The 22610-nt window shown below is 42.3% G+C and overlaps 1 protein-coding gene across 1 annotated transcript in view; it reads right to left on the bottom strand.

The window, feature by feature from the left end:
• Window positions 1-22610, bottom strand: part of NOC3L (NOC3 like DNA replication regulator) — an 825940-nt gene that overhangs the window by 570641 nt on the left and 232689 nt on the right. Inside the window, exon 13 of the mRNA XM_044056662.1 lies at window positions 16507-16607. Within this exon, the coding sequence (XP_043912597.1) occupies window positions 16507-16607 (101 nt within the window). The remainder of the gene's footprint in view (window positions 1-16506; window positions 16608-22610) is intronic.

The following is a 22610-nucleotide window of genomic DNA, read 5'->3' as shown; positions in this document are numbered from 1 at the left end:
TTCAAAAGGAAGTAAGGTTAACTTTTCCAACAAGAAGCTTAACTTCTGAAAAATAAATCAATGTTTCCAAGGAAGTATTAAATCTGGAATACCTTCAGAAAGATTTTAACGAACAGGTGTGCTTCTTTCTGTGGAAAAGCTGATATACAAGCAGAAAATGCAAACATGCAATTTGATGGATGAATAAGAGATGTTTCAAGTACACTAAAAACCATGGCAATGGCAACACAACAGGCCTGGCTCTTTGCACCATTCACAATATTCTTTTCGACTTACATAGGCAGAACTTCTTTTGATTTTCCTTAGTTTATCCAATTCCTGGTAGCAAAATGACTCCCTGTTAGAAGTAAACATTCTATTCTTCAAACGTTTGTGATTTTGACATAGCAATAAGCCCTGTTGTTGAGTTACTAAAGACCTATTTAGAAATAATAGCTGCGGTAGCGTTGTCGCTTCACAGCAAGACGTTGTCCCATTCGATTCTCAGCTAGAGCGTCTTCTGTGTGAAGGCATGCGTGAATGGGCGTGCCTTCATTGAAGGTTGTGCATCAGGGCTGGTAACTCGGCACGTAAAAATCCACTACCAAACATTAGCTGACCGGAGTTCCGCTGTGGTGACCCCTAACTGGGATAAGCCGAAAGACACAACAACAACAAGCCTTTGAGGAAGAGTGTTGATTTTTTTTTTTTCAAAACAGTGAAACACAGCTGCCTTAGTCAAGAAGGAGCTAGTAGAATGGAGAATGAGGTTGACTGCGTCTTTAACTTTTAGGAGCACTTTGCAAATCAGAAGAAATGGATGGAAGGCAAAAGTAATTCTCAGACTATGGCAGTATGAATATGTCTCTCTCTCTCCGAACAATCTTGTTAGTAAATATGAAGCAATTTGTTGGCAAATGACTGTTTAGACGTGGTAAACAAGTAAACTTCTGGTTTATACAATGTTCTGAAATGTCTGTAGAAAATACTTTTAATTCCTGATCCACACTTATGTCTGCTGAGGGCATCTGCTAGCTGATTCTGCACGCCCCGGAGATGCACTGTTGACAGCTGTATACTGTTTGGAATGGCTTGCTTTCAGATCAAAAGTGCCCCTATGAAAGTTGGAAAGCTCCATCTCCTTTTGATCTATACAAATATGACACAGCAATGGTGTTGCCTGTGATGATTTGAATGTGACACAGAAATCAGTCATCCTGAAAAGCAGTTATCAAAGATTCTGAACACTACTTTCATCTCCTTCTGGTTGATGTTCACAGGCCTTTCTCATTCAGATCAGTTGCTCTGCGCTGAAAGATTATTGGTTTTAGTGTGAATCTGCTATGGATCCAACAAGCACAGTTCAATGAGTCTGTTCTTTAGGTACTAAGCTGCTCCTAGTGGAAAAGGGACACCACCAAAAGAACTGGTCTTAGAAATTAAATAAAAGGTTCTGCCCTACAAAAGACTTAATTTTCCTAGACCAACCTTTTAATTATAGTGGCTAATGTCCATCACTTAAGGATCCTGAATAGGGTTGCACACATAAGTGTGTGAGAAATTATCTTAAATGAACCATCTAAACTCAATAATGAAGGCACATGAACCAATAAAATAAAACACTGCACAGACCAGTTGAGTTTCTGCAAGGGGTAGTGCCCACTTACTCCCTCCCGTATAGGAACTTCACTTCCCACATCCCTGTCATTTATGCTAATTCAGGAGTCACACAACCTTAAAAAAAAACTCCCACCTTTTTCTTTTTACTCCAAATTGCTCGACTCTGGAATCATTACTAACCCATGTGACAAGGTAACAGCCAACAGTACAACAGGGTTATTATGTCATGCTCTGCTTCAAAGTTTTAGTTTTGGTTCAGGTGGTCACAGGGGATTAAATGATAAATCCCCACCATACAAACTATCTAAACATGCACTTAGATGGACAGCATTGTTAGTCTAAAAGAATATAGAGTAGCCAAAGAAAGACACATACTGATCTAAGAGTAGCAAAGGATGCAGTTATGGTTATCTGCTGATTTTATAATCACCACATGCAATGTATTTTTACAGGAAAATACAGTAAATCATCACTCATTAATGCCACCTCTAAGAATAAACTTATTTTCAACCACAATAGAAAAAAATAAATAAAACCACCATGAAAACTAGACATAGAAAAAATATTTACTGCAAACCTCTGGTGCCTCAACAGTGTTCAGAGAAGGTCAATATTAGAGCAACACTGCAGAATACATTAAATAATAACATTCATTTAAAAAGGACCATTCCCAACAAGGAAATAATCAATCAGTAATCAAAACAGAAAATATTTCCAATTACATTTTACACTGAGAACTGCAGTGGTGGTGCTGCGGTAGTGTTGTCGCCTCACAGTAAGACGTTGTCCTGTTCGATTCTCAGCTAGAGCGTCTTCTGTGTGGAGACATGCGTCAATGGGCGTACCTTCATTGAAGGTTGTGCATCAGGGCTGGCAACTCAGCACGTAAAAATCTACTGCCAATTATTAGCGGACTGGAGTTCCGCTGTGGCGACCCCTAACCGGGAAAAGCCAAAAGACACAACATTTTACACTGAGACTTTTAAGTTTTAGTGTTTTGTATTTCAGTATACACATAGCTAGATTCTTTACACAACAATGCACTGCTATTCTGTTTACCTCCTATGAAGGTTCTACTGAGGTACCAGAAGTTTTATATAATAAAAGTGCTGAGATTTCCTTGGTCATTAAACATTTAATTTTACATTTGTTTACCAGGGAAGCCTGTCTGGGCAGTAACTGCCCGTTTTCATCAGAAGCCCATGGAGAAAAGCTCCATATAGTATATCATGTTACAAAAAAATTCAGACGCAGAAAACATGCAACTACGTAATAAAAAAAAACAAGCTAGTTTCTAAAGTTCTATACAAAAATGTTCAGTGTGGTCCTTTTGTGGAACATTTAAAGAATAGTAAACTATTCTGTACAAAAATATTCAACATAGCCCTTTTGAGGAACATTTAAACAATACACGAAGCTAAATATAGGTGGATAAGATTATAATACATTTTGAAGCATCAAGCCTGTTGCTACAAAATAAGTTAATCATGTAAAGCACCATTTGCAATTACCAGTGAGAAAGGACTGGGTATTTATTAGGTTACATATCCAACAATTATATAGAACTTCAGCTGACTTTTGAGGTTAAGTTTGTTACTTTGTATTCTAATTTTGTTAGGGAAGGAATTCCAGATTATGGCAACCGCACTTGAGTAGAGGGAGTCGCCAGACATATTTCTGCTTTTATGTCTACTAGCATTTTATTTGTGGATCTTAGTTGGCGGTTTTTTCTGTAGAGATTGAGTAAGCCTGCTAGAGCTGGTATTTTATTGGGGTGGTATACTACGTGATGTGCTATGATAAATTAATTCAAGTTCAACAGGTTAGGTAGTTCTAGCCAGTGTAATTGTTTAAGGGCTAGATAGTGATGGGATCAATTTGAGGATTTAGTAGCAAATTTTACTATCTTGATGTAGCAAGTGATTAACTTGTTTAAATCATGTTTGTTTAGGTTGGTTAGAATAGGGGATGCATACAGTAATGTGGAAAGTAGGTGAGTTCTGGCTATGATTGCTTTACTGTCAGTGGACAGGTAATTTTTACATCAATAAAGGGGTGTCAAGTTTTTTTGCGAACATTAGTTATGGTCTGGGCTATATGTTTGTCGAATTTCAGATTTTGGTCAATAATTGAGTGTTCCTAGGAGTTAGGTTTGTGGCACTGGGATGATGAAGGTGTTGTCCTGAGGATATTTGAAAAGGGGGGATGGAGTCAATATCCTTGGGGGAGGTGGAACAGCATAAGCTGGGTTTTGGGGGGGATTTAGAATAAGCTAGGAGTTTGACACCCAGGTTTCTATGGCAGTGAAGAATTCCTGTTTTTTTTCTTGAAGGATTTGGAGAGCGGGAGCTGAGCAGATTAGTGTGGAGTCAGCTTATTGTACCAAGTATGCATGAAGTGTGGTTGTGTATAGGTGGTTTGTAAATAAGGTGAAAAGCAGGGCTTCAAGTACTGAACCCTGTGGTACACCTAGAGTAAAAGGGAGGGAAATAGGCGTCCATCCTTTTTACAGCCTGCTGGAGGTTGGAAAGGTAGCCTTTGAACCACAGCAGCGTGGAGTAATGATTAAACTCAGAGAGGACAGTGAGAAGGTTTGTTATGTAATGCTTTGGATAGGTCTAGAAAGACAGTTGAGACGAGATTACTTCCAGTTCCATTGCCAGTTGACAAAACTGGTAAAACGGATGAGGGCAGTGGTGGCAGTGGAATGGTGCAGGCAGAACCCATGTTGTGTTGTGGGGAGAAAGTTGTTGGCTAAGAGGCAGTTTAATATCTAGGAGTGAATGCATTTTTCCAATATTTTAGACAATTGGGCGAGTATGACTATTGGTGGGTAGTTGGATAATTCAGTTGAGGTACCACCTTTATGTAATGGAATTATGTGAGAGATTTTCCAGAATGGAGGTACTGATTGCTCAGCTATGGATCTGTTAATTAGAACAGAAACAGGGTATACAATGGCTTTGGCAGCAATTCGTAGGTATTCAGCTGGAAGTTTGTCTGCTGAGAGGGTAGTTGGTTTTAGTTTGGACAGGAGTTTATAGATGAGACAGGTTGGGATTGGCTTGAGTGAAATGAGGTTCTGGCTGTGGTTTTGTCTGAAACCAAAGGGATTAATTATGCTGGGAGGGAAGGGGTGAGTTAAAGGAGGACCAGTCTAGATTAAAGTCCCCTAGGATGAGTGCTTCTTGTGGATGGATTGGGATGTATGTATGTATATATGTGTGTGTATATGTGTATATATGTGTATATATATATATATATATATATATATATATATGGTTTTCCTTCACAAAATCGAACGGCCACAATTGCGAAAGTCATATGGTCGAGACCATATGCTCGAAATTGTGGAAACTCTACTCTGTGAATGGGGAACGGCATACAGGGCAGTACGGGAGATTTCCCTTTCTGCGCTGTAGTGCAATGTCGGAGTTGGAATAAATAATTAGCAGTGGGTGCAGGGGGGCTTGCCCCTCTGCAGAAACATTTTGTTGTGTTATGTTTTTCTGTTTGTCAATTCCCTTTCACGAAGTCAAGCTTCAGAAATTCGAGCATATGGCTTCGGCCATATGCATTTCAAGTTTCTGAACGTTCGACTTTGTGAAGGGGAACCATAGATATATATATATATATATATATACACACATACATACATAGGTTTAGATGTTCTAGATGGTTAATTCTCACCTTGGTAAAAGGGGTCTCTGCATTCTGAAATTTAGGGATGTCCATGGTAATAAAGTCGATGGCAAGGTCGTTTTTGAAGAGAAGAGCAACACCGCCTTCTCTCTTATGTAATCTACCTATTCTAAGTATATTGTGCCCAGGTGGAATATTTCATTATCTTTGTTGTGTGGCTTGAGCAACATTTCTGTAAGGAGTACTGAGTCAGGGTTGTGTAGTAAAAGAGTAGCATGGAGTTGGTCTATTTTGCTCAACATACTTCTAATGTTAAGGTTGAGTACTAGTAGGTCTGCTTGTTTGCTTATGGAGTTCAGGTGATTTGTGCTTGGGGATGGGGGGGTTAGTGGAGGGCCTGGATATGGATAAATATCCCCAGCGAGTACTACTTGAGATGGTAGGTTAACAAGAGTCAACAGACGTTTGGAAATAAGTATTGTACTGTAAACTGGGGTGAATTTTAGAGCAGTAGTGGCAAATTTTACATGGGGCTAAGTCTATGATGGAATGAGTGAATATGTCAGGTGAGATGTGGCAGAATTCTGAGTTAGGTACTAGGTAGTTAAGTATGGCAGGAGACACAGTAATCGGTAGGAGGCAAGTGTGATTGCTATGGGAAGGGATATTATGAGTGTGGTTTATAGTAGATGCATAATGTTTTGCTGAGAGGAGTATGTTTGGATTGAAATTAGTGTCTATTGTAGGGAGTAGGAAGTTTAGGTATAAGTTACAGGTGTGTGAGTATGCTACTAGATAGAAGGGAAGTTTTGTATCTTTTTTTTTTTTCTAATGTGTAAAGTGGATAGTGATAATTACTAGGTGTGGTTTTGATCTTGGGGTGTAATTGGTTGATGTAAGGAGATGTGGGTGTGGCGTTAGGTGGTTAGTTATGAATTAAATGAAAGAAGGGGAGGATGGGAATAGGGGTAGGGAAGTGACAGAGTCTGAGCGAAGTGAGGGCAAACAGAGCGGGCAGAAACAGGTGAAGCTGACACAAAAAAAAAAAGAAGACAATTATCAAGAGCTAAAAGAAGTCAGTGCCACGACTACAAGTAGGAGACAATGCTAATTATGTGTCAGGTACAGAAGTACAAGATTTACCAAATACAGCATAAAATGTAAGCTGAGCACTTTAAATCCTGAGCTTCAGTCAGGATTAATTTAGAAGGAGAGAGAGAAGAAACTGCATACAGAAAAGGTAAAATGGCATGGGGATAAAGAGGGGAGCCTACAAGAGTAAGTGTGCAAGTTACTAACAACAAACACAAATGCACATTAAAAGTAATTAAAGCAGCAACCGAAATAGAGATGTACTTAGAGCAGTATTTTAATTAAAACCGCTCGCAAGAACAATAGTATGTGTAGAAGAAGGAGTTCACGGTAGGTGTTCCCTGGCAAGGGTGTAAACTCTTGTCCAGGAGAATGGTGACTGAAAAATAAGAAATAAAGATGATAATCCCAGCGAAACAACAAAATTGCAAACACACCAAAGGTGAATGAACGCCAGGAATACAGGATACTGTGCTGGAAACACTTAATTTATTGACATAAAATAGGTTGAGCGCTTTCTACAGAAGTAAATCTGTCTTCTTCAGAACATCATAGCATGGAATCATGACGCTTATATATCATAATTGAAGTAAAAAGCCCGCCCTGTACAGAGCATCATCAATTTCCATATTATTTGTGGTCATACTTGGGCTACTGAGGTGAGATGATTTACTTCTGTAGAAAGCACTCAACCTATTTTATGTCAATAAATTAAGTGTTTCCAGCACAGTATCCTGTATTCCTGGCGTTCATTCACCTTTGAAAAATAAGAAAACAAACAAAATACAAGTTGCAAATACGTGAAAATAAGCAAGACATAGTTAGAAAACTAGAGAGAGAGGAAAAGAGCTAGAAAAGGAAAGAACAAGAGAAGAAAGAGATAGATGAAGAAAAGTTAGAAAAAAATAAAAGAAAAACAAAAAAGTAGCAAGACAAAAGCAGACAGAAAGATTATTAAATGGGAAAACAGAGCAATTAGAAGTACCAGCAAACATGTAGGAATATAGCACAATTAAACAATTATAATATATCATTAGTCAATGTCATGAAGCATATATACTACTACTAAAAATAGGAAGGTTACTGTAGACTACACAGCTCCTAAATTGCATGCAAAATTCTAATAGCTATAATGAGCCATTTACATTAACAGCATTCATAGTCACAGTATTGGGAGCTCCACCACACATACAAAACACAAAGGGGAGTAACAGACCGTGTACAAATTTGAAAAGATAGCTGCCACGCCACAAACAGCAGAAAAAGAAAGCATGCAACAAAACAAAAACCTCACAGTCATTCAGGTTTAAGGCAGCGTTAGCATAAAGTGAACCAAATGAACATACACAGACAGACACTAAACGTCTCCACTTTCAGATATGGGAGTTGGACAGTAAAACAGAAAGGAAAGTGGAACCTTATCAAATTACAAAAATACAACTTCCAAGATGTGAAGGAGTGGTATAATATCAAGACAATGTTTAAAGCAAACAGTCTTAAAATAACAGGCACAACCTGTAGTAGGATTACATAAGTATTTCAAAATACAAGGTCACATAATGGATCGTTAATAATCCTATGTAATATTTTCTAATAAATAGAACTTACATGGAAAGCACACATTGCTCAGGGGGCCAGAAGCTACTGCATGAGCCAGGCATTGTGCTTTTAAAAATATAGCCAACAAACCAAAAGACTCTAAATAACTTTGGGTGAGACATTAAGAAAGGGAAGGAGACTTGGGAAGTCCAACAAAAAGCTAAGGAAAGTATTAAGGAATTAGGTGACAGTGACAAGTAGAGATTACAGGGGCAGAAACAGACAAAGCCAATACTAATACTAAAAAAAAAGAAGAAAGACAATCAGTTATCAAGAGCTAAAAGAGGTCAGTGCCACGACTACAAGAAGGAGACATTAAAATGCTAATTAGGTGTCAGCTGCAGGAGTACGTGATTTACCAAATACAGCAGAAAATGTAAGCGAAGCACTTTACATCCCGAGCTACAGTCAGGATTAATTCAGAAGAAGAGAGAGAAGTAATTGCATGCAGAAAAGCAAAAAATATTAAGGTAAAATGGCAGGGGGAAAAAGAGGGAGGGTGAGCCTACAAGAATAAGTGTGCAAGCCACTACCAACAAACGCAAATGCACACTAAAAGTAAATTGAAGCAGCAACTGAAATAGAGAGAAGTACTTGGCGCAGTATTTTAATTAAAGCCACTTCCAAAAACATTACTATGTGTAATCGTGTCTTTTAAATTTATTGATATCAGTAAATACCCTTTAATAAAAAATTATACAGTATGGGATTTTTACCAATTAAATAACCTTTCAATGGAAAATATCATGAAACTACTTAAAGCAAGCAATAAACATAAAATAATTAAAGCTTATACCTAGTAAGTACTATAAATAGAAGTTATGTTCTTACCATAACGTTCCATGTTAGTTGTCTTCTTCTCGCCTTCTTCTTGCTGGATGGGGTTCGGAGCCGACCTCGGCTCCGACTCGGCCACTCTAAAAGCTCGAGAGTTGGTTCCACCGGCTCGAGGCTCCCCTTATATCCCACAATGCTAGGCGTGAGTTACCTCACATCTCGTTTGTAAGCTAACCCCAGCTTATAATAGTATCAGAATAACTATAAACAAAGTCCACCTCTAAAAACTAGGGAGAAAGAAGGGTGACCTACATCCTGATCCAGGAAATATGCACAACAGCATATGCCTAAGAAAAGAGGTGGTAGAAAGAGAGGTCACAATCACAACTCCTCTAGGTCTGTCCAGGCCAGGGGGAAGGAGGGTGGGGCCTTAAGAAGAAGGCGAGAAGAAGACAACTAACATGGAACGTTATGGTAAGAACATAACTTCTATATGTTAAGTTGTCTATCTCGCCTTCATTCTTGCTGGATGGGACCGCGTCCCTAGCACCTTGTCCCGGGTGGCCTAACGGAACAGACTCCTGAGAACAGTGGAACCAAAGTTAGCTCTATGCCTAGAAGCTAAATCCAACTTATAATGAGAAATGAAAGTGTGAGGAGTAGCCCAAGTAGCCGCTGCACAAATGGTATCAATAGGCAGTCTGTCTTGGAAGGCTAAAGAAGTAGCCAAAGCTCTGGTGGAATGGGCCTTAGGTTTATTAGGCAGCTTTTGGTGTCTAATTTCATAAACAAGGGAAATCAGAGATGTTAGCCATCTAGATAATGATACCTTTGAAACTGAAAGTCCCTTTCTGCCTTCTGCATAGGAGACAAACAGCTGGTCAGATTTTCTGAATTGTTTTGTTCTATCCAAATAGTACCTCACCTGACGATGAAAATCTAGCCAGTGTAATTTTTGTTCAGACCTATTGGAATATTCTGGAAAAAAGACAGGGAGGTCAATGCTTTGATTTAGGTTAGACGTCGAGACTACCTTAGGCAAAAAGGACGGGTTGGTTCGTAAGGATACCCTGTCCTTATGGAACAATAGATAAGGAGGTCGACAGCTGAGTGCATGAAGTTCTGAAACTCTTCTAGCTGAAGTAATAGCTACCAGAAAGAGAGTCTTCCATGATAGCAATTTTAAAGAACAGGAGGCTGCAGGTTCGAAGGGGAAGAATCAAAGAAGTAAGAACTAAATTTAGGTCCCAAGGAGAAGGAGGATTTCTTATAGGAGGTCTGAGAAGAAAAACTCCTTTCAAAAAGGCTTTGCAAAGCTTGTGGGACATTAAGGCAGACTCTGAAATACCCACATGAAAGTTAGAAATAGCTGCCAATTGAACTTTAAGAGTAGAAGGAGATGAACCTGCATGGAAGAGTTCAGCTAGAAAATCAAGGACTATTTGGATGGAAGCAGTGAAAGGATCTATGTCCCTTCCTTGAGCCCAATATGTGAAGCGTTTCCACTTACTCAAATAAATCTTCCGAGTGGAAGATTTATGGGAAGCTATCAAAATATCTCGAACAGAGTGAGATAATTGAGGAAGCCTGGCTAAGGTTGGAACTGGAGGAACCAAGCAGTGAGGTTCAGAGAGGGGAGGGAGCGATGAAACTGACCCGACTGATGGATCAAAAGATCTGGAACTAGGTCCAGATGCCAAGGTCGCTCAATAGAAATTGATGTAGAAAGGGGAACCACACCTGTCGAGGCCAGTAAGGAGCAATGAGGATCAACGAGGCCTTCTGAGCGATAGCTTTCTGTATCACTTGAGAAATTAGTGGGAAGGGAGGAAATGCATACAGAAGTCCCGGGGCCAAACTTGGACTAGAGCGTCTCTGCTGGGCTGGCCTGGTAAAGGGAATAGAGTGAAATAATCTCTGCACTTGCTGTTTTGGGGAGTAGCAAAAAGGTCGCAGCAAGGCTGACCCCACTTGAGAAAAATTTCTCTCACAACAGAGTCTTTCAGAGACCACTCGTGAGGCATGAGGATAGCTCTGCTCAACTTGTCCGCGATTTGATTGGACTTCCCGGGGATGTGCGTTGCTATCAGAAACCGCTGAGAAGAAATCGCCCATTGCCACAATCTGAGTGCTTCTCGACACAGGGGGTAGGACCTGGTTCCGCCTTGTTTGTTGATATACCACACTACAGACATGTTGTCTGTCTGGATTGCAATCGTTCCCAAGGGAAGAGAGTCTTGAAGGGCTTGCAACGCTAAAAGCACTGCTCTCATCTCTAGAACATTTATATGCAAGTGGCGTTCGTCTGGTTGCCATGTGCCCTGGACCGTCCTGCCCTGATAATGCCCCCCCACCCGATCAGGGAGGCGTCCGTTGTCAGAGTAGCAACCGGAGGGGGAGGAACAAAGGGTCTTCCCAATAAGAGCTGAGGGGAAGACATCCACCACATGAGATGATTTCTGCACGTCTGCGTGATCATAATGGTGTGGGACATTGGAAGTTGCTGGTATGACCATTGTGTAAAGAGCATCCATTGAAGGATTCTCATGTGGAATCTGGCTAATGGAAGCAGAGGTATGGCAGCCGCCATAATTCCCAACACTTTCAGAACTAATCTGGCTTTGATTCTGTTGTTGTTGTAAAGGAATGAGACCAGTTTGTGTATGTCTGTTATTCTCTGATCTGTTAGTCTCGCAGACATGTCGACTGTGTCTAGATTTGCGCCTATGAAGGTAATAGTACGACAAGGCGACAAAACAGACTTTTCGCAATTTATTGAAATGCCTAACTTTTGACAAATGCGAAAGGTGTAATCCCTGGCCATCAGAAGGAGATGCTTGGTGGGAGCTGTGAGGAGCCAGTCGTCCAAATATGGAAACACCTGGAATCCTTGTCGTCTCAGGTGAGAAGCTACCACTGCCATGCATTTGGTAAACACCCGGGGGGCAGTGGTGAGACCAAAGGGCAGGGCCCTGAATTGAAAATGACTGGTTCCCAGCCTGAAGTGGAGGAATCTTCTGGAGCGTCTGTTCATTTTTATGTGATAGTACGCATCCTGAAGGTCTATAGAGCACATCCAGTTTCCTTTTCCCAATAGGGGAAGGATGGACTGCAGCGTGACCATCCGAAATCTTGTTTTCTTGACTGATCTGTTCAAGATACTGAGATCCAAAATTGGTCTCCAGTCCCCTGTTTTCTTTGGAACTAAAAAGAACCTTGAGTATCCGGATCCTTGCTGGCCTGCTGGAACTGGCTGAATTGCTCTTTTCGCAAGCAGCTTTGAAATTTCCAAAGCCGCTAGATCCCTTTGAGCGGGTGGAACATCTGGAAGGGATTTTTTTGATTGGTTTGGAATGCGAAGAAAGGGAATGGAATAGCCTTCGGAAATGATGGACTGTACCCATTTGTCTTGAGTCAGGGATAGCCAGGCTTCTGGGTACAATGACAATCTTCCCCCGACTGCCTCCGAAGGTGGGCAGTCGGGCAACACCTCAGGGATGCTGAAAGGGCTTATCAGAGAAGGCTTCTCGATTGCCCTGGTTCTCTGGACCCCCTGCCTCTAGGGCGACGTCTACCATTGTTATTCCCGCCTCTGCCTCTGGCGGGGAACCGACTCTGTGCGTCAGGCGAAGTCCCTTGAGATTGTTTACGGAACCACATTTTCCCACTTTTCTGGCCTTTGGGGTAAGGCCTAGAAGGAGTAGAAAAATGGACTCCGACGGCAGAAAGAGTCTTGCCATCAGTCTCGCACCTAGTCAAGGTTTCTTTCACTTGAGGACCAAAGAGAGATGATCCATCGAATGGGGAATTAGTGAAAGACGTCTTAAAGGGGTCCGCAAAATTGCATAGCCGCATCCAGGCATGCCTACATAAGGCCACACCTGTCCCTGCGGCCCTGTTCGCTCCATCAGCCGCATAAGAAAGGAGGCGCATGGAGGAGTTGGCTATGGAGTTCAGGGTAGCCAGCTGAGTGTTCATCTTATCTTGAAAACCCGCAGCTGTAGGATCCTTCAACATGTCACTCGCTTCTTTGATCAAGTCCCTTTGAAGACGAGTAAAATGGCATAGGTAGTTCAGCGAACGCATTGCAAATGTCGCTGACGAGAACATCCGCTTCCCGTACCTGTCCATGGACCTAGATTCCTTGTTAGGTGGATGGACAGGTACTGAAGGATCAGCTAGTTCCTTCTTAGTGGCAGCAGCAACCACCATAGCATCCACAGAAACTCCTTTTGTCAAAAACTGTTTGTCTGCTGGTGCCGTTATGAATTTTGAGGGTCTCCTGGGAGTGGGGCCCACCGAATCAGGAGCCGTCCATGCCTTTAGCTACCACCTGCATGAGGGGGTCAAGGGGAGACACCCAGGAGGTGGAAGGGCGAGAGCCAAATGCCTCAAGGTACACAGATTCATCCTCCGAAGGGTTGAGGGCTGGCCAATTTCCCTCTGTTTGAGGATTTCTAGAATGTCTGCAAAGAGACATCTTCAGAAGGGGAACGGGGGGAACCCTCGGAATCCTCTAAATCTGTGTCAGAGGTGACGGACTCAGGTGAGTCAATGTGTTTCCTCTTACACTTTCTCTTCCGAGGGGGCTCTTCTGCCAAATCAGGAGAGGCCTCGAAGAGGATGAGATCCCACAGGGGTTCCTGAGGAGCTGGCTCTCTGCGGTCCGGGATGAGGGAGTGAGTCGACTTGACCTGAGGCACCGTAGAGGGAGGGGAGGACGGAGCCGACTGTGGAGTAGAACCAGGTTCTAACACACTCCGCATGACCTCGAACGCACCCCTGTCAGGCAGAGCCAGAGGTCCCCGCTCCGAGAAGCTGAGAACCTCCCTCGGCACCGACAGTGATGGCTCCGAGGCCGATGTCGGAGCCGAACTCACCAGCGCCGAAGCTCCGAGAGGAAGAGCGGGGTCGGACAAGGGTCCGATGCCACTCACCCCCTCGGAGCCGACGAGGGAAGTCCGGCGCCGAGATTCTTCGAAAGAAGAAATCGGAGCCGACGACGGAGCCGAAGACATCTGTATCGGCTCCGATGCTACCACAGTCTCGGTTCCGAAACGCCCCGGCTCCGAGCTCAACGGAGTCGGAGGAGGAACATATTGATGGACAGGGGCAGGCATCGACTGATGAGTCGGGCTCTGAAGCATTTGGGCCAGTGCCTCGGACTTAAGAAGTCGACTCACTACCCTCTGAAGGTCATGATCCGACAGCCTCGATAACCTAGAGGAGTGAGATTTATGGCTCCGTTCAGACAGCAGAGGAGATGCTGGAGCCGAATGAACGGAGCCAAGGGATGGTGACCTAGATCTCTTCCTAGATGTCAGCTCCGAAGGTCTGGTCGGAGCAGACAAGGGAATTTCTAATACCTCGGCTCCAGCCGGAGCCGAGGGAACCACAGAAGCTGTAGACTCATCGGCTCCAGCCGGAGCCGATGCAGACGTAGGTTTAGTAGCCTTAGGTCTCGGCTCAGTAGCTGGAGCCGAGGACCTAGAAGCCTTGGAGGGCTTCCCAGACACAGAGAGGGAATCCTCAGGCTTGAGTAGACCCCTTAGGATCAATTTGTTCTTTCTTTCCTGCAGGACCCTGGGACTGAAGCCGTGGCATACAGCACAGGAGTCCTGCAGGTGCAAAGGCCCCAGGCAGTAGACACAAGAAGTGTGACCGTCTGTCAGAGACATTTTCTGACAGCACGCATCACACTTCTTGAAGCCTGAGACCTTTGTGTCTTTAGACATCTTAGAACAAGAAAGTGTAATCACACACACTCAGTCAAACACACTGATTACACCTTATCTTATTTTTAAACTCAAAAATAAAACAACTATCAATAGTTTTAATTAAGAGAAGCAACACACACACACACCACTAGGGAATGGAAGAAAGGGCCTGAAGGCCCGAGGGAGAACTTGTAAGTTCTTGTGGGGAAGAAACGGGATTTTTGTGAAAAAAGGGGTAGAATTCCACTAAACTAAGGGAAACAAGAGTTAAAATTAAAAATAAAGGGGTTTAAGTATACTAACTTTACTGAAAGTTTACTCACCAAGAAGCCGGTAGAAAACCAACACCTCGATCGCTGTAGCGGCAAACGAGATCTGAGGTAACTCACGCCTAGCATTGTGGGATATAAGGGGAGCCTCGAGCCGGTGGAACCAACTCTCGAGCTTTTAGAGTGGCCGAGTCGGAGCCGAGGTCGGCTCCGAACCCCATCCAGCAAGAATGAAGGCGAGATAGACAACTTAACATCTAAAGATATCAATGTAATTGAGCAAGATGTTAACTTAGCACAAGTTCTAAAATTGCTTTTGAGTAAAAAGAAAATTATATCAAATACATATAAATTAATAGCAAATATTAAATGTCAAAATACAATTCTTTTTTAAAAGTTTTGGGAAAGTAAAGACAACACCATAACAGACAATCAAAAGCAAGTAGCTATTAGAAATACTATGAAACTGACACCATATAAAAAGTTAATATACACACAGATCATGATCGTCAACAATCTACCATATACCTGTTCACCTTAATAAATTCATTCCATCCAAGTCACCATATTGCCCCTTTTGTCCTAATAAAGAGGCAAATATTCACCACATTGTTTGGAGCTGCAAAACAGTTTATAAACTATGCTGCTCACTAAGATTCCTTTAAGAGAAATCGGGCTATTCAAAATTCATGTTGTCATGGGAGACAGCTATACTACATGTATTCAAATGCAATAATAATACTTTCTCTAAACACATTATAATAACACTATGCACCCTATTAAAAGCTTACATAGCGAAAAACTGGATAGACAGATCAAGACTAACCTGGTCAGAATATAAAAGCATGGCAAAAAACATATATTGGCCAAGAAGCTTTATACAGAAAGTCAGAAGAACCAAACCTACTATCAGAGGTAATGCAAACACATTAACTGATATTCTATCACAAACAGTAAGTTAAATGCTAATTATTTAAGGATAGTAAACGCATCACTTAGTTTAGATTAATAACCACAACAATTTAAGGTGACATATTTGTATATATGGTACAGTAGAGTAAATTATCATTCTATAGGTTGATGTTATACCTCTAGTGTGTGTGTGTTGTCTTTTGGCTTTTCCCGGTTAGCGGTCGCCACAGCGGAACTCCAGATCGCTAATAACTGGCAGTAGATTTTCACGAACGCCGAGGTGCCAGCTCGACATTCAACCTTCGGCACGCCCATTATGCATGTCTTTCAAATGCCCACCCAACCGCGAGGAGGACATGCAGACTCCACACAGAAGGCACTTCCCGCACTCCAGCCGAGAATCAAACGGGAGAACCTCTTACTGTAGTGCTGCTCGCAATTGCAAAATAATGTACGAGAGAACTGCTATATGATAAAAGTTCTTGGACTAATCACAATATAAGCATATCTTCACAGCAATACCAAAATTGTAGATCTACCTAATTTGAATGTTAATTAGTGAAGTGTCCAATATCTATTATTACTTGCTTATGATATGCATTCTGTAGCATTAACTGTACCACATGTATAGGTCTTGTTTACCTCCTGCATATTTTGTGAAAATATTCAATAAAAAGAAATTTGATAAAAAAGAAAAAAAACATTAATATGTAAAGAAGAAGGAATTCTCGGGTGTGGGGGTAAACACTTGTCCTGGAGAATGGTGAATGGCAAGCACACATTACTTAAGGAGCCAGGCGCTACTACTATGAGCAGGGCATTGTGATTTAAAAAAAAAAAAAATCAATGAACAAGTCTGACACTTCAGTAAACTTTTGTAGCAATTCACCAATACTCACTTGGCAAGGCCTTCCAGAACTACAGGAAGAAGTACAGACTTCTGTGCTCGCTTTATGATCCTGAAGTAGGTTAAAAACACAATGTCCAGGGTTTCTGTATGCTAGAGAAAGACATCAACAGATTAACTATGAGTTTTTATTCTAACCAATGATCTAATCCTGTGTACCAAATATATTTACAAAATAAATTTGAATTTATAAAATGCATACACAAAGAAACACAAAAAATACACCTACTCAAAAAGTAATAGTTGGGGGAAAAACAGGGTGATCCAAAGTCCAATTTCAGACATGACCATAAAGAGGGGAAGCAACAGTGACTGTTTTTATAGCAGCATAGCTAGCCTTTGAAAAGGGAACCAGAAACCACCACTGAAATTCAAACATTAAGCACAAAAATTACCACAGAAGCAGAAACAGCACACCAGACCAAAGTTTACTCATCCAGAAGTAAAACATATTAGCACTTTCATCCCTGTTGAATGGGACTTTTTTAGGTGTCTCTTGACACTTCTGTGGCAATTTCTGTGCTGAGCCTTTGAAAAAGGTTGGTATCCTCTGAATACATGCAAACCACAATGAAGACACAAGGTCAATAATTAGGGCACAAAACAAGAGGGGATTCCAGAAATGGCCAATACACAAAGAATAGTAAAAACTACTAACATCTTTATAGACCAACACAAATGAGTGATATTGTCAGACTTCGTTTAAATGGGGAAAATAGTGTATGCAAAAAATCTTCCAGTCTATCCAGTTTTAATTCCTTTTGCAAAAGCCATAGATCATGACACCAGCTTTTACCTCCATTTGTTAAGAATTCCTCATACGACTGGACCCTGAAGTACTTAACTCCTTTAATTTGTCATCCCCAGTGAAACAGTCAGTCCGAAGCATAAACCACTGGTTGCCATAATGAGCTACAAGCAGTGGTCAGAGAAGACTCTAAGATCAACAAAGACTAGGCTGAAGATCTGGAAGTTGACAGACAGCGCAAGAGTTCAAGAAATTTCTCAGGGTTTTAGCACCCCAGGATGAAAAGGAAATAAGTGTGGCTGAAAAAGAATGGTGGCACCTCAAAACACCATGTCTGAGAAAGTACAGTTGTGTACACTTACCATAAATGTAGATGTTCGAGTGTATTCTCTGTTGCAGTCATTACATTTGGGTAATCCTGCTGGCAGGTTGCCCTCAGTCGGCCTGAATTCCAAAGTCCTGGGACCTGCGCCGGACGCTGTCACCCCTTCCCTGACATCAGGTCATCAGGGGTATAAAAGATGCGGCTGACGCCATTTTCTTTAGTTTTTCTTGCCCCAGATGTCAGGTGCCCCCTAAAAGGGCAGCCAAAATTTATATACATATAAATACATGCACCAATATAAACTTTACCTTCATCTACAAGCAAATACACCACATAGGCTGTATAAATCAGAGAAGGAAAGATAGGATACATCAGAAGAAAGGGGGATGGCGGGTGGGTAACCTGGACTGCAACAGTGAATACACTCGAACATCTACATTTATGGTAAGTGTACACAACTGTACTATGTTCTTCATGTTTCAATGCTGCAGTCATTACATTTGGGTAGAGTCCCAAAGCTATGGATGGGAGGCTGGAGCTAAACAGCATTAGGAGCGGCTATGAGGCCCTGCAGAACTGCAGTGGCAAAGCCTACCCTGGATTTAGAGTAGAGAGGCAGATGATAGTGCTTGGTAAAGGTGTGCACTGAACTCCAAGCAGCAGCCTCTAAAACGTCCGTGGTTGGTACTCCCCTGAGAAAGGCAGATGAAGTGGCTGCAGCTCTGGTTGAATGTGGCCTAATACCCTTAGGCACTGGCTTGCCATGGTGTAAGTAGCAGAAACGAATGCAGTGGCCTATCCACTTTGAAATAGTCTGCTTTGAGATAGCCTTTCCTTGTGATCCTGCAGCATATACCACTAGTAATTGTTCTGTCTTTCCGAAAACTTTGGTTCTGTCATAGTAGAATCTAAGCTGTCTGTGTACATCCAAAGAATGCAGAATTCACTCCCCCTTGTTCTGTGGATTTGGATGAAAAGTTGGCAGAAGAATAGTTTGGTTAAGAGCCACACTGGACACCACCTTAGGCATAAATGTTTGGTTTGTCCTCAGAGAGACCCTGTCTGGACAAAAAATGATAAAAGGTTTCACAGCCATGAGTGCCTGAAGCTCTGAAACTCGTCTTGCAGAAGTTAATGCTAGGAGCAGAGCTGTTTTCCAAGATAAAAACTTTATATCAGCCGTAGCAGCTGGCTCAAAAGGTGGCAGGGTGAGTTTTTCCAAGATATAGTTGAGGTCCCATGCAGGCATAGGTGATCTTCTTGGAGGCCTTAAGTTTTTGGCTCCTCTGAGGTACTGTTTTAGTAAGGGATGAAAAAAGATTGGTGGCTCTGTATTGTAAAGAGCCGAAACAGCAGAGGCATGAATTTTAATAGATGAAAAAGACAGACCTTTGTCCAGCATCTCAGTTAAGTATTGCAAAATCTGAGGGATATTTGGCACAGCTGTATCAGTTCCTTGTGCCTGGTTCCAAGCACAAAATCTCTTCCATTTTGCAGCATAACATTTTCTAGTACTAGGCCTTCTGGCCTCCAAAATGACATCCATCACAGCTTTACTGAGAGGTGTGTTTTGTATGACTACATTATTCGCCATGCTGCCAGGTTTAAAGTCCTGAGTTGGCTGTGCAGGATCTGATTGTTTTGCTGGGACAGTAGATGAGGTATCTGAGGTAAGGTCTAAGCTGGGCATTGAGACAAGCTCCTTAGTATTGGATACCAGTACTGGCGGGGCCAGTCTGGGGCAATTCGTATCATCCTTGGCTTCTTCTGTCTGACCTTTAGGAGTACTTTGGGGAGGAGAGGCAGAGGGGGAAATGCGTATACCGATAGGTTTTTCCAGCTGAAAGATAGGGGGTCCACTTTCCATGCTTGTCTGTGATAAATCCTTGTGCAGAATCTTTTTAGTTGGTAGTTGTGAGGGGAGGCAAATAGATCTGTGTCCGGGCATCCCCATTTCCTTGTTATGCTGAAGACTTGTGGATCCAGCTGCCACTCGTGGGGATCCATGAGGTTTCTGCTTAGGTCGTCTGCCAGAGTATTTTTCCTTCCTGGCAGGAATTGTGCCTGCAGGTGTACTTGGTAATTCAATGCTGTGTCCCACAAAGTCATGGCTAGTCTGCAAAGAGGGTAAGAATGAGTGCCCCCCTGCTTGTTTATATACCACATGCCCATGGTGTTGTCTGTCTTTATCAGTAGTTGTCAAGGATGAAGTACGTCCTTGAAGGCAGTCAGGGCATTTTGAACTGCTAGTATCTCTTTTTGATTGATATGTAGATGCATTTGGTTTGAGGTCCATCTGCCCTGAATGCATCTTCCTGCCATGTGGGCCCCCCAGGCATAATCTGATGCATCCATTGTTAGTGTTTGCCTGGCTGGGGGTAATGTGAATGGCTGTCCCTTGTTTTGGTGACAAGCCTTTGCCCACCATCGAAACTCCTGTTGCAGGCAGGGAATGAGAGTAATCATAGTTTACAGGCTGTGGCAATGTTGAGTCCAAACACTTTTTAGGAACCATTGAAGTTTCCTCATATGCAGTCTTGCATATGGAATTAGTAGGATGCAGGATGCCATGAAGCCCAAAGCCTGCAGAATTTTTCTTGCAGATAACTGGGCCTTTGTTGCCAGCATTTTGAAATAGATAGTCAGTTGTCTTTGTTTGTTAGGCGTGAGATAAGCCATCTGGGCAGTTGTATTTAAGCTTGCACCTATGAATATTATCTCGAGAGGGTACTAGTTTTGATTTCTTTTCATTGACTGTGTACCCTAGGCATGTTAGAAGTCTTTTCACCAACGCCAGATGCTGTAGAAGAATGTCCTTGTTCTCTGCTTGAATTAGACAGTCGTCCAAGTAAGGATATATTTGTATTCCTCTTTGTCTGCAGAATGCAATTACTGGTGCCAGGCACTTTGGCTTATCTACTGCGCCCAGGGTCTTTACAAAGGGCAGTGCAGAGAATTGGTAATGCATTGAGCCAGCCTAGAATCTGAGGTATCTTCTGCATATTTGTCTGATTAGGACATGCAGGTATGCCTCTTTTAGGTCTAAAGTCACGAGCCAAGCGTTCTTGCCCAACATGGGCAGAAGCTGCTGCAAAGTCAACATCTTGAATTTTGGTATATCCAGGAATGTGATCAAAATAGATAGGTCCAGTATTGGCCTCCAGGCCTTGTCCTTTCTGGGTACCAAGAACAGTCGAGTAAAATCCTTGTCCGTGCTCTTGCTCTGGTACTAGTTGAATGGCCCCCATGTCCATTAGGGATGAGACTTGTTTTTGTGCCACTGCCCATTGATTTTTTGGCAGATCTGGCCAGACGTTTGCCTTTGGCAGGGTATGGAAATGGAACTTGTAGCCTTGTGACATGATATTTAAGACCCACTTGTCCCGGGTTATAATGTGCCGATTTTGAGAAAAAAAGTACAGTTTTGTACCTACCATAAATGTAGATGTTCGAGGATCCACATTGCTGCAGTCCTAACTATTGGGTAGTCCGCTGTCCAGTCGGCCCGAATACCAAAGTATATGGCTGACGTCGGTCAGGGCGCATTAGACTGACGTCAGTACGTCAGGGTACTAATGCGCATGACCGACGTCATATCCTCAGTCTTTTCTTGCCCCAGATGTCAGAAGACCCTGAAAAGATAAGGCCAAAAACCAAAAACTCCCAAAATACCTGCACCAAAAAATATATATATATACAATATATACACAATCAGCAGAATATAACCTCACCTACACAACCACCCCTAAACACAGAGGGGAAGGAGGGAGGGTAAATTGGACTGCAGCAATGTGGATCCTCGAACATCTACATTTATGGTAGGTACAAAACTGTACTATGTTCTTCATTCCACATTGCTGCAGTCCTAACTATTGGGTAGAATCCCAAAGCAGAGGTAAGGGAGGCTGGCAAATCATAAGGAAGCAGGAACTGACAACATGCCTTGCAAAATAGCTGTGGCAAAACCAGCCCTAGACTTAGAGTAGAGAGGAAGGTGATAATGCTTAGAGAAAGTATGCACTGAACTCCAAGTAGCTGCCTCCAAAATATCCTTAGTTGCCACCCCCCTTAGAAATGCTGTGGAAGTGGCAGTAGCCCTAGTGGAATGAGGCCTAATCCCAGCTGGAATCTCCTTGCCATGATGGGAATAACAAAAAGTAATGCAACACCCAATCCACCTAGAAATAGTTTGTTTTGACACAGGCTTGCCCTTTGAACTCAAAGCAAAAGAAACAAACAACTGCCGAGACTGCCTAAAATCCTTAGTCCTGCTCAAATAATAACGCAATAGCCTGTGTACATCTAAAGTGTGCAAAATCTTTTCCCCTTTATTTTGGGGATCTGCATAAAAGGTAGGCAAATGAATAGTTTGGTTTAAAGCCACACTAGAAACCACCTTAGGCATAAAGGAAGGATTAATGCGTAAAGATACCCTATCCTTATGAAAAATCAAAAAAGGCTCCACTGCCATAAGGGCCTGCAACTCAGAAACCCTTCTTGCAGAAGTAATGACCAACAAAAAAGCAGTCTTCCATGACAAGTATTTCAATTCAGCAGTAGCCGCAGGCTCAAAAGGTTGTAGAGTAAGTTTCTCCAACACAAAATTGAGATCCCAAGCAGGAGTAGGAGCTCACGTGGGGTCTTATATTCTTTGCCCCTCTAAGAAATTGCTTGAACAAAGGATGCGAAAACAATGGTGGGTCACAATCATAGTGAGCTGAAATTGCTGCAGCATGAATCTTAATGGAAGAGAAAGACAAACCTTTGTCCAGTAACTCAGTAAGATATTGAAGAGCCACACTCAAATTTGGCTCAGTAATCTCCAAATCGTTTGCTGCACTCCAAAACAAAAATCTCTTCCATTTTTCTCGTACACTTTCCTTGTACTAGGTCTTCTGGCTTCCATAATCACATTTAAAACTTGTTGAGGAAGCTGAGACCTGCTGTCTTTCAAAACAGAATATGCCAGGCTGTTAGATGTAGAGAGTGAAGCTTGACATTGAGCAGATGACCGTCCCTCTGA

Source organism: Protopterus annectens, chromosome 14.part0, assembly GCF_019279795.1.
Source record: "Protopterus annectens isolate FY-2018-M chromosome 14.part0, PAN1.0, whole genome shotgun sequence".
NCBI classification, from domain to species: domain Eukaryota; kingdom Metazoa; phylum Chordata; order Ceratodontiformes; family Protopteridae; genus Protopterus; species Protopterus annectens.
The sequence above is the reverse complement of the archived record's forward strand: the minus strand, read 5'-3'. Positions and strand labels throughout refer to the sequence as shown.